Genomic DNA, 18,680 nt, shown 5'->3' on the forward strand with positions numbered 1-18,680 from the left:
CCCGCCCCTCCCCGCGCGGCGCCGCTTCCCGCCAATCAGTGGCGCCCTTCCCGCCCCTGACAGCCCGCCTGAGAAAGGGGGGGGGAGCGTCTCGCGAGAGCGGCGGAAGTCTCGCGAGAGCGGCGCGGAGGCCTCCCCCCGCCCCCGGCCCTCCCACCGCCCCCGCCCCGCCGCGGCCGGATCCGAGCGCGCCGGGCGGTGGGAGGGGAGGGAAGGACGGGAAGGGAAGGAGAGGAAGAGAAGGGAAGGAAGCGAAGGGAAGCGGGGGGGGCGCCCGACCCTGCGCAGTGAGCGATGTTTGTCCGCCATCGCGGCGGAGGCTGAAGGGAAGCGCCGCCAGCGGAGCGAGGGGCCCGCGCCGCCGCCGCCCCCGCCCGGCCCGGCCCGGCACCCCCGGGGGCCGCGCCCGCACCGAAGGTCGCCGGCGGCCTTTCCCTCCCGCAGCCCCGGCCCCGCGCCCGGGCCCGCCGCCCCGCCGCGAGTCCCCCGGCGCTGCCGCCCCGCGCGGGAGGCGCCGCCGGGCCCGAAGATGTCGAACCTGAGCAAGGGGACGGGCAGCCGGAAGGACACCAAGATGCGGATCCGAGCCTTCCCCGTGAGTACCGGGCACCCCGGGCCGCGGCGGGCGGCCTCCGCAGGCCCCGCCGCCCCGCCAGCGGGGCCGTGCGGGTGCGAGCGCGGCGGGGGGAGCTGTCAGCGGCCGCGGCACCCCGCGAGAGGCGCGGGAGCTGCCCCTCGGGGGAGCTCCTCCAGTGGGAGGCGGGAGGAACTGGTCCCCGCGATTATCACCCCCCTCATCAAACAAATCAATTATGAAAATCCACGTACGGCTTGGGGAGAGGGGGGGGTTGGGTTTCTTTGTTTTCAAGGAAAAGGCCTCCAAGAAGGAGCCGAAGGTTATATACGCCTACATCAACAAAATTAGTTAGCCCCGGAAGGGGGAAGGGGGGCGGGGGGAGTATTTATTTATGTCTTCTGCAGAGTTTCCTTTTCGAGAAAATTTATTTCGCTTTCCGCTCCGTAAAAGAGGCTATAAGTCGTATGATTATAAGATTTAGGTGGCACAGTGCCAACTGGTTCGGAAGGTGCTACTATAAACATGTAGGCATAGGTAACTTCGTTGCAGGTTCGGCAGAGCCGAGAGCGTGCCTTCCCTTTGAGCTACAGAGGAGAAGGAACCAGATTATTAATTTAAAGTGCCGTAGCTGGCTATGTTTTGACAGTTGTTTCAATTAAAGCTTACAACAGAGTAACAGCTACAGCACAAGTAATGGTGTTGCAGAACAAGAGAAACAGAAAAGCTTCAGCCTGCCAGAGGATGGCCAGGAAGTGTGTATGTGTTCAGTGGAGTGTGTGTTATAAAGAAGACACTTAGTCGAGTCTCTGGCTTTTAAGGTTTAGTGTTAACTTCTCAGTGCTACGTCTGATCCCGGTAGGCAGTGGTGTAGAACTAATGTGCCTTGCCTTTATAAAGGAACTGGACATACCTGTTTATCTCACTTCACTGGCAAGGAATATATCAATATATTTGCTTCATCAAAACCCTTGCTGATGAAATTAAGAGATTTCTTTATATCCTCAGCAGCCAGCTTAATCACAGCAATCTGAGTTACACTGTTTTACTGTTTCCTCTACTTTTAATCACTGACAGTTGCATTTAGTGGGAAAACTAAAAAGAAAAAAGTGGGCTATGAAATTAGGAATTTTAGCTGATGAGAGGTTTTTGATCTCCCGATTTCGCTTAAATTTCTTTAAATAGCCTTTTCCAAGAGTGTCAATTTTGTTAAGACATGTTGGCTTATAGAAATAAAGAAAAAGACTTGCTGCAATGTAACCAGGGTTTTACTAGCAAGCAAAATAAACCATAGCAAACCCAATGTGTATGTTTTATAACAAACTGCACCAAAAGATATCAGTCTTTTAATTTGATAAACAGATTCATGTATTCCAACTGTGAATATGTAGCTATGAGTCAGCCAACAAAGGCAGACTTAGCAATGGGATAAAGTTAGGTTTGTGTTTTTCACCACTTTTGTATGTGAGCATATGAAATTCGTTTTGGGAAGGTGAAGAATGCTCTAAGGGAGCCCTGTTCTTACATAAAGTTAAACACTGGAATCAGGTTTTTTCTTCTGAAACTGTTTTTACTAGCATTGTCTTTCATTTCAGTTGCTTAAAGAATATCTAGGTTAAAACTTTAAAAAAAAAAAAAAGTTTCCTTCCTAAAATAATTCAGTAAGTAACTAGTCATCAAGGCCTACAACTGTTTGGTGACATTTGTTGAGAGCAACTTGGTAAGTGCTCTGCCCAATAGATGTTCTGCTCTAAGACAGTTTGTTGACAGTGCTGTTGATCATCATGGCTCAGCTTTGTGAAGGAAGATTTGGGAAGGGCTCTACCCACATTTGCTACAAGCACGTGTTGATCAAGTGTTTACAGAAAAGAAGCATGTACTTTGTTGAGAGGTTTGGAACAGTTTACCTGTCATAATTGCAGAAGTCAGTAGCTTTAGTTCGTGTAAAGATCCTGTTGCAAATTTTGGCGAGGCCTAAGTGGTTGTAGAGCTTTGGTCCTGTGAATGGTGCCAGTGACTGCAGGGAGAGATATATTCATATCAGCAAGGTGCATTTTTGTGGGGGGTAGAGTCTATATTTAGAAAATGTACTATTCCTACAGCAGCTTCTTCACTCTTTTATCCCAAATTTGCTAGTTCTGTGCTTTGGTTCTGAATTAAGAGTACTTCCAGAGGTGACTTTGTAGGCTGCTTCAATTTGTCTTTTTATTGATCATCTTTCCTCAGGGGGTGTACCTGTTTTAGATTAGTTTGCTGCTTGCATGCTCCGGAGGTAGCTACTTACTATTACATTAAGCTACAAGTAGCCAAATTGAAGAGTTAATGTTCCTGGAGCATAGCAATGTTAAGGTAACTTCCTCCACGTAGGTTTTTTTTTCTTTAATATTTTATATTTTTATAGTATCTTTCATACTTCTGTTATTGTTATATTTTATAGTAACTAAAGGAAAGGAGAAATAGTACTTTGCAAAACATTACTAAAGTTCACTTTTTCTACCTTACTAGAAATTAAGTAGAAATTGACCAAAACATTGGAAAACCAGGAGTGTTCTACCTAGAGATCCTAATACCTTGGAATTCGTTTTATTCTAGATTTCTTCTTTATTTTTTCTGGTAATTGGTGACAGATTATCTGCCATCCCAAGTGTCCCTTAATATTTGCTCCTGGTATGTGCTGTGACGGTGCTTTTCTTACCTCAAGGGCAGTGACATGATGTGCACTGTTTTGCTGAAGTGACTTGTGTTGTACAGTAATCAAAAGTAGTTGAGAAAACCAGTTTTCTGTTTTTCTGTTCGTAATAGGAAAAAAAATGCATTTTTTCTAATTTATAAACTACCTTACTTAAAAGAACTCTCTTGTGTTCTCTTGTTCATTATGACTTAAAGGCAGTGACAGTCATCCAAATGAGAATGCATTCTCTGAGACTTCAGACTTGAGCATATTTCAAACTTGAGAAGTGTAATAGAAATACATTTTTATGAAAGTTTACTTTATATTAAGTAGAGCAAACTCATGAGATTAAGTTTAAGTATCCTTATGTACCACCATAGAAGACTTCCAGTGGGCTACTTTCAATAACCACTTCTGGTACTGTTCCATAGCTAAGGTCTATCCAGAGAGCATTCAGGGTGGTGGTAAAGCAGGAGATGGAACAGTGTAAGAGGGCTTTTTAGTGACTGTACATTCCTTTTTCTTAAGCAATATTCAAACCCTGTTGTTTCAGATTCGTAAACATGCAGCAGATATGAATACAGATGCTAAAAATAACAAAATAATTTCTGAAATGTCGAGTAATTGTCTGTGATGTGAGTTGACTATAGTTAGTAAGTTGGGGTTTTTTATAATTATTTGGAAGAGTGCAGTAGTCTACTCAATACACAGTATGTGCATTATACAAAATGCAGGTTTGATATTCCTACAAAATGTGAATTAATTGAACTTGTTTTGGAGAAGTGTAGGGGGTTGTTTTCTTCCCTGGTTTAGTTTAAAGTACTCTCAGGGTCTCAAATTGGCTCTCACTGCTTAACTCTCAGTGAGCCCATTACTACTGCCTAGAGGAATACCTCCAAAGCTCTCAACCAAGCTTGCAGCAAATCTAATTTTAAGGTGATATATTTGATCTGTGAGAAGTGTTGCCAGAGAATGCTAGATCTGCAGTTAAAACTTGGAGAGATATGATTTCTGTAAGAGAGATCTAACATGTATAAATTATGTTTCCTCCAAGTGTGTTTGAGCTCTTTTGCTGTGACTGGTTAGCTAGTGGAAGATAGTAGCCTTAAATGTGCTTTAATGGAAAAGTAGAAAGTAAAAAAATGCACATTTCTTACAGAAATAAACAGTATGTGAGAATTCAGAAAGCATTTAGGGAATTCATTTTCAAAATTTAAGTAACATTAAGCTTCATTGAATGAACTTTTTTGCAGGAACTCATTCTTCTCTCTGTACAGGTGTCACCATAAAATTGGTTGGACAGATCCTTCTGAAAACCAGCAGGACCCAACGTAGGGTTTGATCAGTATAGCTGGAGGGGGTTTTTTGATTGCTTTCAATAATTTTGCCTTCCTGCAGAGCTGTCTTTCCCCTCTGGAGTACTACTACAAAGTGGTGTTTTGCCAGTTCTCAGAACTATTTCAGTGCATCAGTGCTACATGGTTACAGAATGAATTCTGGACAGCATTTGGGGAGATTCTACACATGCACTTGCAATAGAAGGAGTCTTTAAATATATATATATATATATAAAGCTTCACTGACTAATTTTATTTGAAATAGCTGTGCCCAAGAAAATTCTCATTTTGTTCAGTCTTATGCAGAAAGACAGACAGCCTTCCCTTTCCTTCAATTCCGTTTATCAATTCATGTTCTTCCTCCAAGAAAGTTATGTAAACTTAGAAGTAAATAACTCCAGCTCTTCCATGAGGAAGTATTAAGACTCATGTTTTCATTGCCAGTGTTCCTTTCTCCTGGGATCTAACAGCCACTTGTTCTAGGCTTTGTGTAGGCAGAAGGCTTTTTTTCTTCTCAGGGAGCGCCGGCTGCTGCTGTGGTTTGTTTTGAGTCTTGGGGAATTGGTGATGCAAGTTGAAGATGAGCTTTGTTAAATTTATGCTTCAACCTGTAATGTGCAGATCTGTCAGTTCCGGAAGTTGATGTAAATTTTGTCCATCTTGAGCGTCTTAGAGCAGATAGATCATAAAAAAAAACAGTGAACTGTGGTTAAATTTTTAAGCATTCCAGTTATGTAAGCGGTACGTGTATTTCTGCTTTGGCTTATAACCCCTAGAGCATTCATGCTGTGTTGGTGAGGGAATGGAGAGGCATGGAGGGTGGGACAAGGGTGGAATTAGGGGGTGGTTTACTGCAAGCTTTTTCAGCTCTGAATAAAATAATATGAACCCACCAGGTTCTGCAAGATCACTTAGTTAACTCCATGTTTTACATGGTTGGCTTGTGAATCTTGATGGCTTTGTATTCTCAAATATATTTCTAAGAACATGTTAGCTATTAACTAATTCATGTAGTGTTCACAGTAATAATAAGTTAATATTCACGACTAAAATTTTAGTAGGCTTGAACCCTAGAAATAAAACAAACCAAAAAACTGAAACACTGTTTTTCTTATTCAAAGGAAGAAAGTGTTGTTTTGGTGCAAATTAAGAAAAGTGTAGAAATACTTGCTGTTTTCTGGACGGTTAATCTTAAGTCCTTCCAGTTTTCACAGATTTCTTTTTCTTTAATGAAATGTGGTGAGCAGCCTGAATGTCCTAATAATACATTTACAATTTTTAAGAGGGGATAGCACTAATTCCAACTATTCTTTGAGTAGTTGTAGCTAGGTTTTTGTTTGGTTGGGTTTTTTGTAACACTGTGCATATTATCTTTTAGTTTTTGTCTAACCTAATCTCAGAATCCCTGAGTTCTGTAGATGTTCAGGTTTCAGTTGCAATTTTTCTTGGTTTTCCACGTTGACTGGGTCTGAAGTTCTGAGCAATTAGTGTTCCCATTGGTCTAGAGTTTTTTGCAAGTGCCTCTGTGTGGTAGTGGAGGGAGTACTGCCATTTATGGATCTTGCCTTTATTTGAAATTTGCTTGATTTTTGTGCAGGAGTATAAAGCTAATGCCAGTAGTGTTCTATTGAGATTTTGATGCTGGCTAATTCAGTCTGAGCTTTTTCCAGTGGTTTTGTTAGGCATCTCCATCCCTTCACTCTTGTGTTGTATAGTAATGCATTATTAAACAGGAATTACTGTTTTTCCCTGGTAGTGGTAGGTAAAAGAACTTTGAGAGTTGCTCTAAAACTGATAAAGAATTTTCAATATTCTACATGAATAGTTATATGTTATATGTAATAACTTGTATAGAAAAAAGCCTATTTTTATTAATTTTTCCTTTAATCCGTTCTGGGCAGGTATACACAGCATAAGTGACCCCATTGTTCAAAATTTCCAACAGGTATTGTAAAGCCTTTGGCTTTGATCTGTAGGGCAGGTAGTCTTAGTGCAGGTGCTTTTAGACTTTCATCACCATGACTGATGTGCAGTGTCAGATAGTCTCTCTGTATGTGGTGAAAACATTTTCTGATAGACTGGGACAGATTTTTCTTAAGATAGTTTGATTGAGTCCATTCATAAAACTCACAGTGGTTGTGTTACAGTCTAAAATAGGTTCTTGACCTTGTGCATATGGTCACTGGATCTTATCTCTGATTTCTAGTAGCTGCACTAGCGGAAGAACAGCTCTAGAGAAGCAAGCTCGTGTTTTTCAGCCTGAGTCAGGTTTTGTGGAAACGTAGAGTAGGAGAGTGGTGCAGTAGAAAACTACACCATGGCCAAACTGTGCTTTTAATCACAGGGTTATTATGTTTTTCTGAAGGTCAGTTAAAGCTAGCAGAATTTTTAAATCACTAATGTCTCCTTTGTAAAGGTGCAAGTACTGGCATCTCAGCATAAGTAAATACTGTTAGATGACTTAACAAAAGAACCCCCATATTGACATTTTTAATGTTTTAGGGAAGAAAAAAAGTGCATTTAGCACCTGAGTACAGCAAGGAGGACAAAACTGTAATAAACACTTACATTTGGATGGTGTTTGCAGTGGAGTGGCCTAAATTCTTTAATTAGCTGTGTGTAAAATTAGTGTTTGAGGGCTGAAACTGCTTTGTGTGGAGTTTAAATAAGGTATAATACTATGCAAAATGTGCACAAATAACTTACTTTATTTGTTTATGGTTATGGATGAGATGCATTTGTGGAAATGCCAATTTTTGTTTAATCGTAATGGTAAAAAACATAAATGAAGACAATAATTATACATGTGAGTGATATGAAATTGGGCAAAATTACACAATACAAAATTCATATGTTAATTTCTTAGACTGTGTAGTGTGAGTATAGATTGTGTGTCTTACATTTTGTATGTGAGGAATCTTTATTGAAATAAGTACTTTTTACTTTTACACTACTTTTGTTTTTAAAGTGTTGGTAGCATCTGAGTGGACTTTTCTTTTTGTTTTTTTATATTATATACATGGCTTTAATTTCCTATGTAGCTCTGATTTTTTTCTATTGCAGTCATTTCAGTGTTAGTGTTCCAGGCACTGCTGATCTGTGCATCCAGTCATGGTGTTTTCACTGTGATGCAAAAATCCCCCAGAGAGAGGTTATTGTCAGAATGCAGAGATATTGATTATCTGTAAATCTGTAAGTGATTTATTAAGTGTATCTTCCTTCCCCTCACTGAAGTAAGCTGAAGGGGAAAAAAATTATCCTCTGTTGGCCTCTGACTACCATAAAATTTTATTTTTCTATTCCTGTGCAAGTTCTCAATTTGTTATGCTGTTGTTTTTATGGAGGAGGAGTTGTCACAAATCCCCCAAAGCCTCTGAAGGTCCTTCAGCCCCACCATCCCCCTTTCCTCCTTCATCCCCCTCAAGTCATTCATTGTGTTCCTTGTTTTGAAATGACTACAGGAAATGTGTTTACAGTCTGTATAAGTTGGTGTGTATTTCACTGATTTCCTCTTTAAATAGTGTTGATTTTTAAACAATTGTAAAATACCGAGCTACTTGTAGGTAATTGAAAAAAACCCAGAAATAATTCTTGTGGGATTTGCAGGGAGTGTTGGGTAAGCAAGGAATGGGCCATTTGTGGTTCAGGGAAGCTTTCTGAATTCAGGTCATCAGGACTGGAAAGTTAATGAACTAATGGATTTTTTCACTTGGAGAGATGATACCCCTGAGGAGACTTTGTGCCATCCACAGAAGGCATGGATGTGCAGAGCAGCACTCTGGCAGTTCTTAGCTGGGATTGAGACATGCAGCATCTCTCTCGTTCTTTAAGGTTATTCTAATGTTAATATTGTACAAGTCATCAATAAAAAAGATTTGCTATAAAAAATTCATTAATTTTTTTCTTATAAAATTAAGGCTTTTTGATTTTGCTTTGTAGTGTTCATTGGGTGATGGGCTTAAAACTAATAGACATATGATCACATACTGAATCAAAGTTTCCATCTGTTTTGACTGGGCTAAAAAAAAAAACCAAAACCAGAAACAACAACAAAAATAAATATTTCTATTGGTTTAGAGTTTGGAATGATATGAGTAGTTGTCTGGGGTGTAATGATGCTGCTTCTGTTGACAGTGACCCATTGTCAGTTATGGCAGTTTCGAGACAACCTGCTGCACATCGCCCGGAATGCTGAAGTCCCACACTGTTGTAAAAGGAAATTAAGAGAGCCAGGGACTTAAATCCCGTTGAAATTTGAGATTTTCAGCAATTTTCAGCTAGTAAATCTTGTTAGGTTATAGATAAGCAAACAACTTCCCTTTCTGCTTTCAGTCTTTAGTAAATTGGAAGTAGTTCCAGTGGAAGAGGACTGAGCCACCTTCTTCCTGCAGCGTAAGAGCCGCACATGGCCCGTGATCCCGAGTAAGCTGCTTTGAGGAAATTTGCAGTTGAATGTACTCTGTGGTAGTTTGCTTGTAGTCACATAGTCCTCAGATTTTGAAAAGCATGTCCTTGGCTGTTACAAGCTTTTATTGCAGTGGAATGCTAAATTACTTGAATGAAATGTTTAGGATTTGGCTCTGTTTGTAAAAGGGGAAAGGTATGCCGAGTAATTTATAAAATTTTGTGTCACTGTTTCCACTGTCTGTCATTTCACCTTTGATAAGAGCCTGTTTGACAGCCACAGACAAACAGCTGATCTGTTTGAGTGCAGAACTACCTGTCCCTCCCCATGCCTTCTAAACCTCCAGGATCCTACTGATATATGGGAGGAGCGATTCACTCCCAGAAATTCAGCTTTTCTTTGTTCCATATTCTGCTTTTCTAATTAGGTTCAAATATTTTCTTTTAATACCAACTTTGTTTAGGATAGAAACAAAACTATGGTATTACTTTCAGGAACATATTTCCTGCTGTTACCTTAGCCTTTTTTGGTGTTTTTTTTTGTTTTGTTTTGTTTTTTGTCCCATTGCTTTAATTTGAGGAAAGTTGATTTAGGATTACTACTTCTTAAGTGAATCAAGAGGACTCTGAACTTCTCATTAGTCTTCAAAATATTGATACTAATTTTTATTCTTTTTGGGCAGGAGAGAGGGAGTTGGCAGATTTTTGGTGTAAAATCCTTGTATTTATTCCTCTGTATCGCTCAGAATAGGCTTTTCTTGAGTTAAGCAATCCTGGCCTGATACACTCTTTTTTTCCCCCACACATGTTATTTGCACCGTAAGTGTTCAGTACATATACTGAAATAAACCAAGAACTAACTTCAAGTCTGAAAATGACTTTGTTAATTTGCAAAGCTAAACATGAAAGATCAGACTTTGTGAACTGTAAACTTAGATCTAGACCTCAGCTCTAACAGTTTCCTGGCAAGGTAATGGAGCATTACCTGGCAAGGTAATGGAGCAGATCATCCTGGGTGCAATCACACAGCACCTACAGGATGGACAAGGGATCAGACCCAGCCAGCACGGGTTTAGGAAGGGCAGGTCCTGTCTGACCAACCTGATCTCCTTCTGTGACCAGGTGACCCACCTGGTGGATGAGGGGAAGGCTGTGGATGTGGTCTATCTGGACTTCAGCAAAGCCTTTGACACTGTCTCCCATAATATACTCCTGAAAAAACTGGCAGCCCATGGCTTGGACAGGGGCACTCTGTGCTGGGTCAGGAACTGGCTGATGGCCGGGCCCAGAGAGTGGTGGTGAACGGGGCTGCATCCAGCTGGTGGCCGGTCACCAGTGGTGTCCCCCAGGGATCAGTGTTGGGCCCAGTTCTGTTTAATATCTTTATCGATGATTTAGATGAGGGCATTGAGTCCCATCATTACCAAATTTGCAGACGACACCAAGTTGGGAGGGAGTGTCGACCTGCTGGAAGGCAGGAGGGCTCTGCAGAGGGACCTGGACAAGCTGGAGAGATGGGCTGATTCCAACGGGGTGAGGTTCAACAAGGCCAAGTGCCGGGTCCTGCACTTTGGCCACAACAACCCCCTGCAGCGCTACAGGCTGGGGACAGAGTGGCTGGAGAGCAGCCAGACAGAGAGGGACCTGACAGTGCTGATTGACAGGAGGCTGAACAAGAGCCAGCAGTGTGCCCAGGTGGCCAAGAAGGCCAATGGCATCCTGGCCTGTATCAGGAACAGTGTGGCCAGCAGGACCAGGGAAGTGATTCTGCCCCTGTACTCAGCGCTGGTGAGGCCTCACCTGGAGTGCTGTGTCCAGTTCTGGGCCCCTCAGTTCAGGAAAGATGTTGAGGTGCTGGAGCAGGTGCAGAGAAGGGCAACGAGGCTGGTGAAGGGACTTGAACACAAGTGCTGTGAGGAGAGGCTGAGGGAACTGGGGTTGTTTAGCCTTGAGAAGAGGAGGCTCAGGGGAGACCTCATCGCTCTCTACAACTCCCTGAGAGGAGGTTGTAGGCAGGTGGGGGTTGGTCTCTTCTCCCAGGCAATCAGCAGTAGGACAAGAGGGCACGGTCTTCAGCTGCGCATGGGGAGGTTTAGGTTAGACATTAGAAAGAAATTCTTTACAGAGAGGGTGATCAGCCATTGGAATGGGCTGCCCAGGGAAGTGGTGGATTCTCCGTCCCTGGAGGTTTTTAAGATGAGGCTGGACGTGGCACTTAGTGCCATGGTCTAGCAACTGTGGTGGTAGTGGATCAAGGGTTGGACTTGATGATCTCAGAGGTCCTTTCCAACCCGTCTGATTCTATGATTCTATGATTCTATTCCAAGTAAGTAAGAGAGGTTTCAGCAGTATAGACAGTTCTTCTTTACTATTGTTAGTTTGAAGTGTTCTCAGGAAATAAGTAGTTTCATTATGGGTGCTTTATAATCCTCCTCCATTTTCAGATGCCATAGTAATGAGCACTGTGGAAATGTCATTGAATGTTTTTAAAAGAACCTTGGTTAATAATACAGGCAATGTTGCTATTTTGGCTGTATAAGCACTTCCATTCTATGGCAGTGACAACTATCTTTTGAACTAGAACTTCCTATATTTAACCTCTTACCAGTTCAGTTCTTCTAGAAGCTTGAACAAAACCAGTTAATTGTGATCTGTTAAATACAACTTTTTTAAAAACAACTTTCATACTGTAATGTCAGAATGGGGAGAAGCTTGCATGATGGCAGGGGGAGATTTGCTAATTTTACACCTCATGTCTTCTGATATTTGGAAAGGCATTGAGGTTTGTCCGCAGATGCTGGGGAAAAAGAGGTAATTTAAAAATTTGGATTTCTGCATTTTATTAAATACTATTTTGCTATCCTCTTTGGGCAAAGCTTGCAACAGTAGAATGAAGTCTCTAGTGTAATTAGTAGCACCTTAGAAAGTTTGTTGAGAAGAAGTTAGTTTTGGTATGTTTTCTTTGCTTTTCCTCAGTATCCAGCCCTGTTGGAAGACAACATCCATCAGTCCTTGCTGACTAAAGCATAGGTGTATTTCAAGGCACTTAGGTCCTGTGGAAAATAATTAGTAAGACAGATGAGTGTGTAAAAGACTATTAAGCTTTGTATAAGTGATTGTAGAAGCAGTTGTTTACTGACTGAATATTCCATGTTGTTATTTAACTAGCTGATACAGTTTTTATACAGAAACTTAAAGATTTTGTGAGTCCATATACAAACTGGATGAAAAATGAGATTGATGAGCTAGCATTCATTTTTCATTGACCCACTCAGACAAGTAATATTCTGCTTTTGTCTGTATTATTGAGAGTTCTTTATATCAGTGAGAGTGACTGAAGGTGCATTTTGTAAATTGAGCGTCATAAGTTGCAAATTGAACCTGTAAGTTGATTTTTGGAGAGTGTAACTGAGTTTGTAGTTCCTCATTAGTAGTCACAAACACTTAGTATTAGTGTTGGGGAACTGTGCGAAGGTCTGTAACAGGAAAGTTGTTTATGTTCACAGAATCACCACTGTGTACCTTTATATTTATTTGTTTGCTTCTTCAGACTGTCTCTGTTTTTGTTTTTTAAAGAAATGTAACAAAAACCTTTAGGTTATCTTTTGCCTTGTTTATCTGAAAGAGATGGCTGCTCAGACTTACATAGTTCATAGTCATAGTTCAGATGAAGCAGGTGTTTGGGAGGAGTTGTTTTTCTCATTTTTTCCCTTTTAGCATATTATGTTCCACATATTTGCAAGACTGAAGTTGAGGAGGGGCATTTGGGAAAAGCAAAGGAACTGTATTAAATAGAAGTTGAAACCTAGAGTAAGAGAGGTATGTTGACAGTTCGAGATGAGTTCAGGACCATTCTTGTGAATTGGTTCCTGAAATAGAAAAGATACATTAATATCTGATCCTTAAATTTGTTCAGTTGCCTAAACATGTCAAAACTATTGCTGCAGTATGACATTTTCTATTAAAGACTTGTTTTAAACTTTTTGTATAGGCTGTTAAATTGCTGTTGTGTAGTGAAACTCCTGTCAGGCCTACCTATAATGCAGACAAGTGTAACCTTTTGAGAGGAGGAACAAATCTTTTTTTTCTGGCTTTTAAGTTTACTTGAAAAAGGAAGTTCTTGGAGCATATTACAGTTTGCTATAAAGCTTAAAACCAACCAACCAATTCCATTCCTCTTCAAGCTTCCACCCAAAGCAGCACTTGTTTTGTGATGAGACCAGCGTGCTCTGAGACAATGCCGTGGAGGTAAACCAAACCTCTGAATGCTTGTGCAGGAGGTACAACTCCTTCTTTCAAGGAGCAATCACTTTTTAGTTCACTTAACCCATCCACCCCATGCTGACCCAGTAGCTTTTCAGTGCTGCAGAGCCCATTCAAGCAAAGTGGATAAAGAGTGTGTTTTACCTAAAATCCTACAGCTCTTGGATGTTTCAGTTGACAGAATTCCTTTTTGATTTAATTGCATGTTCTGCTTGCTTCTGCTGAGTAAAGCCTGGGAAAGAGAATTGGATATTAGAGTTCCTGTATTTCTGTTAGTGGTAGAGTATTGTCATGGAGCCCTCTCTGCAGAGGCTGGAGCCTCTTTGAGGGTGAGACTGAACTTGATTCTTCCTTTGGCCTTTAGGGGATTACTCTCAGCACTGGTTGCTCAGCTCACCTTCTGAGCCTGGAAGGAACACGGTGCCATGAGTATTCCTTGCAGGAGGAATTTGGAGAAGTTTAGTGTAGTGTTTGCCTACCCAAACAAGGGTAAGGCTTGAATATCAAGGGATGAGTGAAGAAGAAAACACAGATCCTAAAAATGGTGTCAATATTTAATCTTGTAGATAACTGGCAGGTGTCAGGGGAATCTATAGGCATAGATCCACCACCACCACCCACACCCTCTGAGGGACTGTAATAGTGTAACAGGCATTTCCTGACACTCCTTAGGAGACGTGGATAACACTGTATTGTCATCTTCAATTGCTGCTGAAGGTCACCTAGGAGCAAAGCCTACTTATTAGGGCTAGTTTTGGTAGCACATTTCTCTGACTTCCCTGTGACTCTTTCGACAGATGTCCAGAGTGAAGTAATAGCCCAGATGCAGGAGAACAGCAGTGAGACAGTGTGACCCTTACTTTCTTCATGCTCCTTCTCTTAGCTTCCAGTCATGTTTTGGTGTGTAACAGTCAACCTGTTCAGACAAGACTACTGAGGAACTTTGTGCCTGATGTTTTTAGTTGTTCAGAGATGGGTTGTTTTTATTTGTGAGAAAGTGTATGTAGCCAATGTGAGAGCAAGAGATTGTGAGCCAACATCTTCCAGATATGCTCGTTTTTACACAGTGATGAAAACTTCAGAAAAGTCTTAATATTGAGCTCTTCATTTGTCATTAATAGAAGTACATTTTATCTGCCCTGTACTTGAAGAATATGTAGTTCCATATCTTAATGTGCCATTTTTCAGAGATATTCTTGGAGCAAACGCTAGACAATATATCTCTGTCACTGTAAATTCTTGTCTTTTAAATTAACAATATTCAAAGGGTTTATAAAAATTCAAGTAGTGATTAGATTCTGAGGCAGGAAATAGGCTGCTCTTGCCCTTTTCTGGATAACCTCAGCCAAATTTCATTCCGAATGAAGGATACGGGCTAAGGATGCTGAGTTACTGTGTAACAGACTATTTAATACCAGCTTGATGAATGCCCCCTCTTGCAGTGGAATTGAAGACCATTGGTGGGAGTCTTCCTTGCCTCTTGGACTGTGGGTCAGGACCCCGTGGTGGCAGCTTTAGATGACAATCAGACCCCCCCTCATTTTGTCTGCTGAGGGATGGGAACAGGGGGATTGAGAATAGGCTGCAATTATTAGGTGCAAATGTTTACTCCCAGCACTGCTGACTAACTATAATTGTTGGTATCTACTCACTTCCTTCCAAGGTAGAGAGGGTAAACACCTACATTCTGTAATTTCTGTTGGTTCTCATTCCAGTGCTCTGTGGTGTTGGACCTGTAAATGATGTCATGGAAAGGAATGAGGCAGATGATTGCGTTTTTTGAAAACTTTGAGAAACTTTGTTCTGTAAAAGTAATCCCTTTCAGATCGACATGTTTCACCTTGTATTTTGTAGAATGGTGATAAACACTGCAGCTACTCTGTAGAAAAAGTGAGTAGTGGTGTTTGTGACTTTTTTGAAAGTAAAAATGTCCTGCAAGTGTGTTGACAGTCTGTTTAGAACCTCTGAGAATTAACAGTGGCCTATCTGGTCTGAGATCTTTGTGGGAACTTCACAGAACTTGTCTAGAAATTTTTTTTTCAAGAAGGATAAGAAGCTGTCTGTGGTCACTAGTCTTGAGAGTACTAGTTCGTGTGTCTCCTGTTTCTGCTGATGGGTAAACCTGTGGATACTCCTACAGAGATTCTGTGGGACATCTATTTACCTCTTCCTCACTTCTTTCTTAACCACCTCTTGGTAAGAAGACTAAATAGCTACTTTCAGTAAAAGTAAGTTGGTGTAAACCTTCTGGAATCAGCAGGCTCTTAACAGTTTACCCCTGTAACTCTTCCTTGCAGTTCACAGCACTTGGAGCATGGTTATATAAGTAAGAGGAGCAAGCTCTGTAGTGTTAAGGGTGAAACGATCAACTGACAAGAATATGAAATGAAGTTGCATCCAAATGGAACTGTTGTAAAAGTTAAAGTGTACAGAATGGAAATTACACCCCAAAGCATTTATTTCCATGCAAAGAATTTCCAGCAGTAGATCTGTTGGATTTTTGTGAGTCTGAGAGTTTTAGTGTTGTTCTTTGACTGCAGTTGGTATAAGCCAGGGAACAAATGCCTGGTTCCACTGGGGACCACAAGTTGCTCACCTTTGTTATCCCTCAATGCATTTCCTTTGGAAGACTGGTACTGGCAGTTTTAAAAGGTCACATTTACTCAAGGAGCCCTGGTTTTCTGGCTTCCTCAGTGTACAGCTTTAGTGTGTATCACCAGATCACACGGGGATTGAGGTTGGAAGCCACTTCAGGACGTCGCTTTGTCCAGCCCCACTGCTTAAGCAGGGTCACCTAGAGCTGGTTGCTCAGGACTGTATCCAGATGGCTTTTGAATCCATGTCCAAGGATGGAGACTCCACAGCCTCTCTGGACTCTGTACCAGTGCTTGGTCACCCTCACAATAAAGTTTTCCTGATGTTCAGGGGGAATCTCCTGTGTTTCAGTTTGTACCTGTTGTATCTAGTCCTGTCACAGGGCACCTCTGCAAAGAGGCTGGTTCCCTCCCTCTTCCGTACACCCTCCCACTGGCTTTTGTATGCACTGATTTGATCCCTGCAGGGTTTCTCTAGGCTGTCTTTCTCAGCCTTTCCTCATATGAGAGGTGCTCCAGACAGTGGTCAGTGGCCCTTCACTGGACTCTCTCCAGTATGTTCATGTCTCTCTTGTACCTGGGGAACCTTGAACTGGACACACTACTCTACATGTGTCTCTCCAGTGCTGCACAGAGCCCTTGACCTCCTGGCAACACTCCTCCAAATGCAGCCCACAATACCATTAATCTTCTTTGCCTCAGAGGCCCATTAGTTCATCTTCAATTTGATGTCTGTCAAGTGCTCTGGGTTCTTTTCTGACAAATCTGCTTTCCAACCAGTTGACCTCAGCAGGTCTTAACACATGGAGTTGTTCCTGCTCCCTAGAGACAGGATGTTGCACTTCCCTTTGACCTACATGACTAGAAGGAGGGTGATAATATTTTGTATGAAGTTGTATGTTAATCAGAAAACTCCTAGAATTGAGCTGTTCTGTTGTGATTGATGCCAGTAAGTTACTCAAACAGGTGCCTGTAGTGTCAGCTTCTGGGAGGGAGACACTGAGAAGTCTATTCAGGACTGTCACCAGCTTTACCTGCTTTTCGGGTGATAATGGCAATAGATTGCTGGCAGTGATTGTTTATTTGGTCTTGGTAATTTTTAATGTGGTAGACAAACACTGTTAAAGGAAGGGGCTTGAGAGTATCTGATCCTGCATTGTGGAATAAAGGACCTTTTGAGTCCTTTGCAGACTTTTTTTTTTTTTTTGGTGAGATGATTGCACTTTCATGTACACTGACATTTTAGTCTAATTTCCTCAAGATGTCCTTGTGCTGTGCTCTGAGTTCAGATGTTTGTGTTCGAGTTGCATCTTTGAATCATTAGCATTTGGGCAGCGGTTTGTGGAAGTTTTCCAACTAGTGGCTTCTTATAAACAGCTCTCTCTCCTGCCAATAACAGACTTGGTCTCTCTCCCATTCCCCAAGAAAGGTAATGTTCAGATAAGCAGGAGTACATTAACACATTTCCTCTATTTGGACACTGGCTTCTTACTATCTTAGTGAATCTGGGTGTAGACGCTACTGAAGTTAATGGGATTTTGCTTCTGAAAGTCTTTCCAGACCTGTGTGTTTTGTTTTGGTTTTTTGGGTTTTTTTTCAAAGCACCAGCAGAAGCAGCAATCTGGGTTCTGCTAAATCTGCAACAATACGTGACACGAGCAAGGCAACTGTATTAAAAATGTCGAGTTCACTTTTAAAATATAACCATTAAAAGAAATCTGGGAATGAACATGGAAAAACAGCAGGGCTCTAATTCTGTATTCATATTTGTGGAAGTCTATCACTCATAGAGTAGGGATCCAGAGAGTTGCATAAATTTTCCCTGTTGAGTCACAGCTCTCTAATAGTGTTTTCAGAGATGCTTTTGTACAGAATTTTGAAAAATGGCGAAGTGTTCGAGTAGTGTCAAAAACGTATTTATTGGTTAGTTGTTTGGATTTTAAGTCTGCATACAAGCCTGACTTAAGAAAAAGGGGATGAAAAGAGATGAACCTGTGAGTTAAATAATCCAGGGGTAGATTTAACCATTGCAAATCTTACGTGCCTTTGAGAATACAGGAAGACCTCTTCTGTTCAAATGGTACACAATTTTTCAGCGGTGGAGAGGAAATAATACATTTTTGCTCAAACTTTACTGCAGTGACTTACTGCCAAATAGAATGGAATTATTTAAAGTGTTAGGAGTCTTTGCTTTGTTAGAAAACACTGCTGCAAACAAACCAGCTGTGCTAGAGCTTTTTTGGAAGACACTGCTCTTCTAACTTGATATCCTAGAACTTGAGCAAACCTGTTCCCATAAAACCTCACAGATGTTAATCTAAGTCATCAGCAGAATAGGAAGCTGCACTGAAAAGCAGAGTCCTTCATTCTTAATCCTGAAAGGTAATAAGTTTATAATACTTTTTCAAATATTTCTGTATATGTATCCCATGGAGGTGTGTACTCCTTAAAATTACCTTTTATGGACCTTTCCTGTACTTCCAGAGCAGAGCAGCTTGTGGTGTGTCAATTGTTAAGTGGCAGAAAGCTCGATGTCCATGTTTGTATTCAGTGAGTTTGGAGCAAATAACATTACAGTCTTTCCTTTGTTTTTATAGCATTTGGATTAAAAGTAGAAGAATTAAACAGTTCACTTTTAGTTTTTTCCTGAACAGATCTGAGTTATCCAAAGTGCTGCTTTATCTGTAACACACAGAGGTGTTCACTGTGACCAGCCCAGGAGCAGCAGTGCTGTGACACCTCTGTGAAGGAGCACCTGGTGCTTTGCTGGATTTATACAGATCACACCTTTTCTAAAATACAGTGTGCAGTTAAATTGCAGTTGAGATAAAAAGGTC

General features: G+C 41.4%; 1 protein-coding gene across 1 annotated transcript in view; it reads left to right on the top strand.

Moving 5' to 3' along the window:
- Positions 1-461: 461 nt before the first annotated feature.
- CUL3 (cullin 3) overlaps positions 462-18,680 on the top strand; it is a 57,792-nt gene continuing 39,573 nt past the window's right edge. Inside the window, exon 1 of the mRNA XM_032697497.1 lies at positions 462-595. Within this exon, the coding sequence (XP_032553388.1) occupies positions 530-595 (66 nt within the window). The 5' untranslated portion in view covers positions 462-529. The remainder of the gene's footprint in view (positions 596-18,680) is intronic.

The sequence above is a fragment of the Chiroxiphia lanceolata genome, chromosome 10 (genome assembly GCF_009829145.1).
Source record: "Chiroxiphia lanceolata isolate bChiLan1 chromosome 10, bChiLan1.pri, whole genome shotgun sequence".
NCBI lineage: Eukaryota > Metazoa > Chordata > Aves > Passeriformes > Pipridae > Chiroxiphia > Chiroxiphia lanceolata.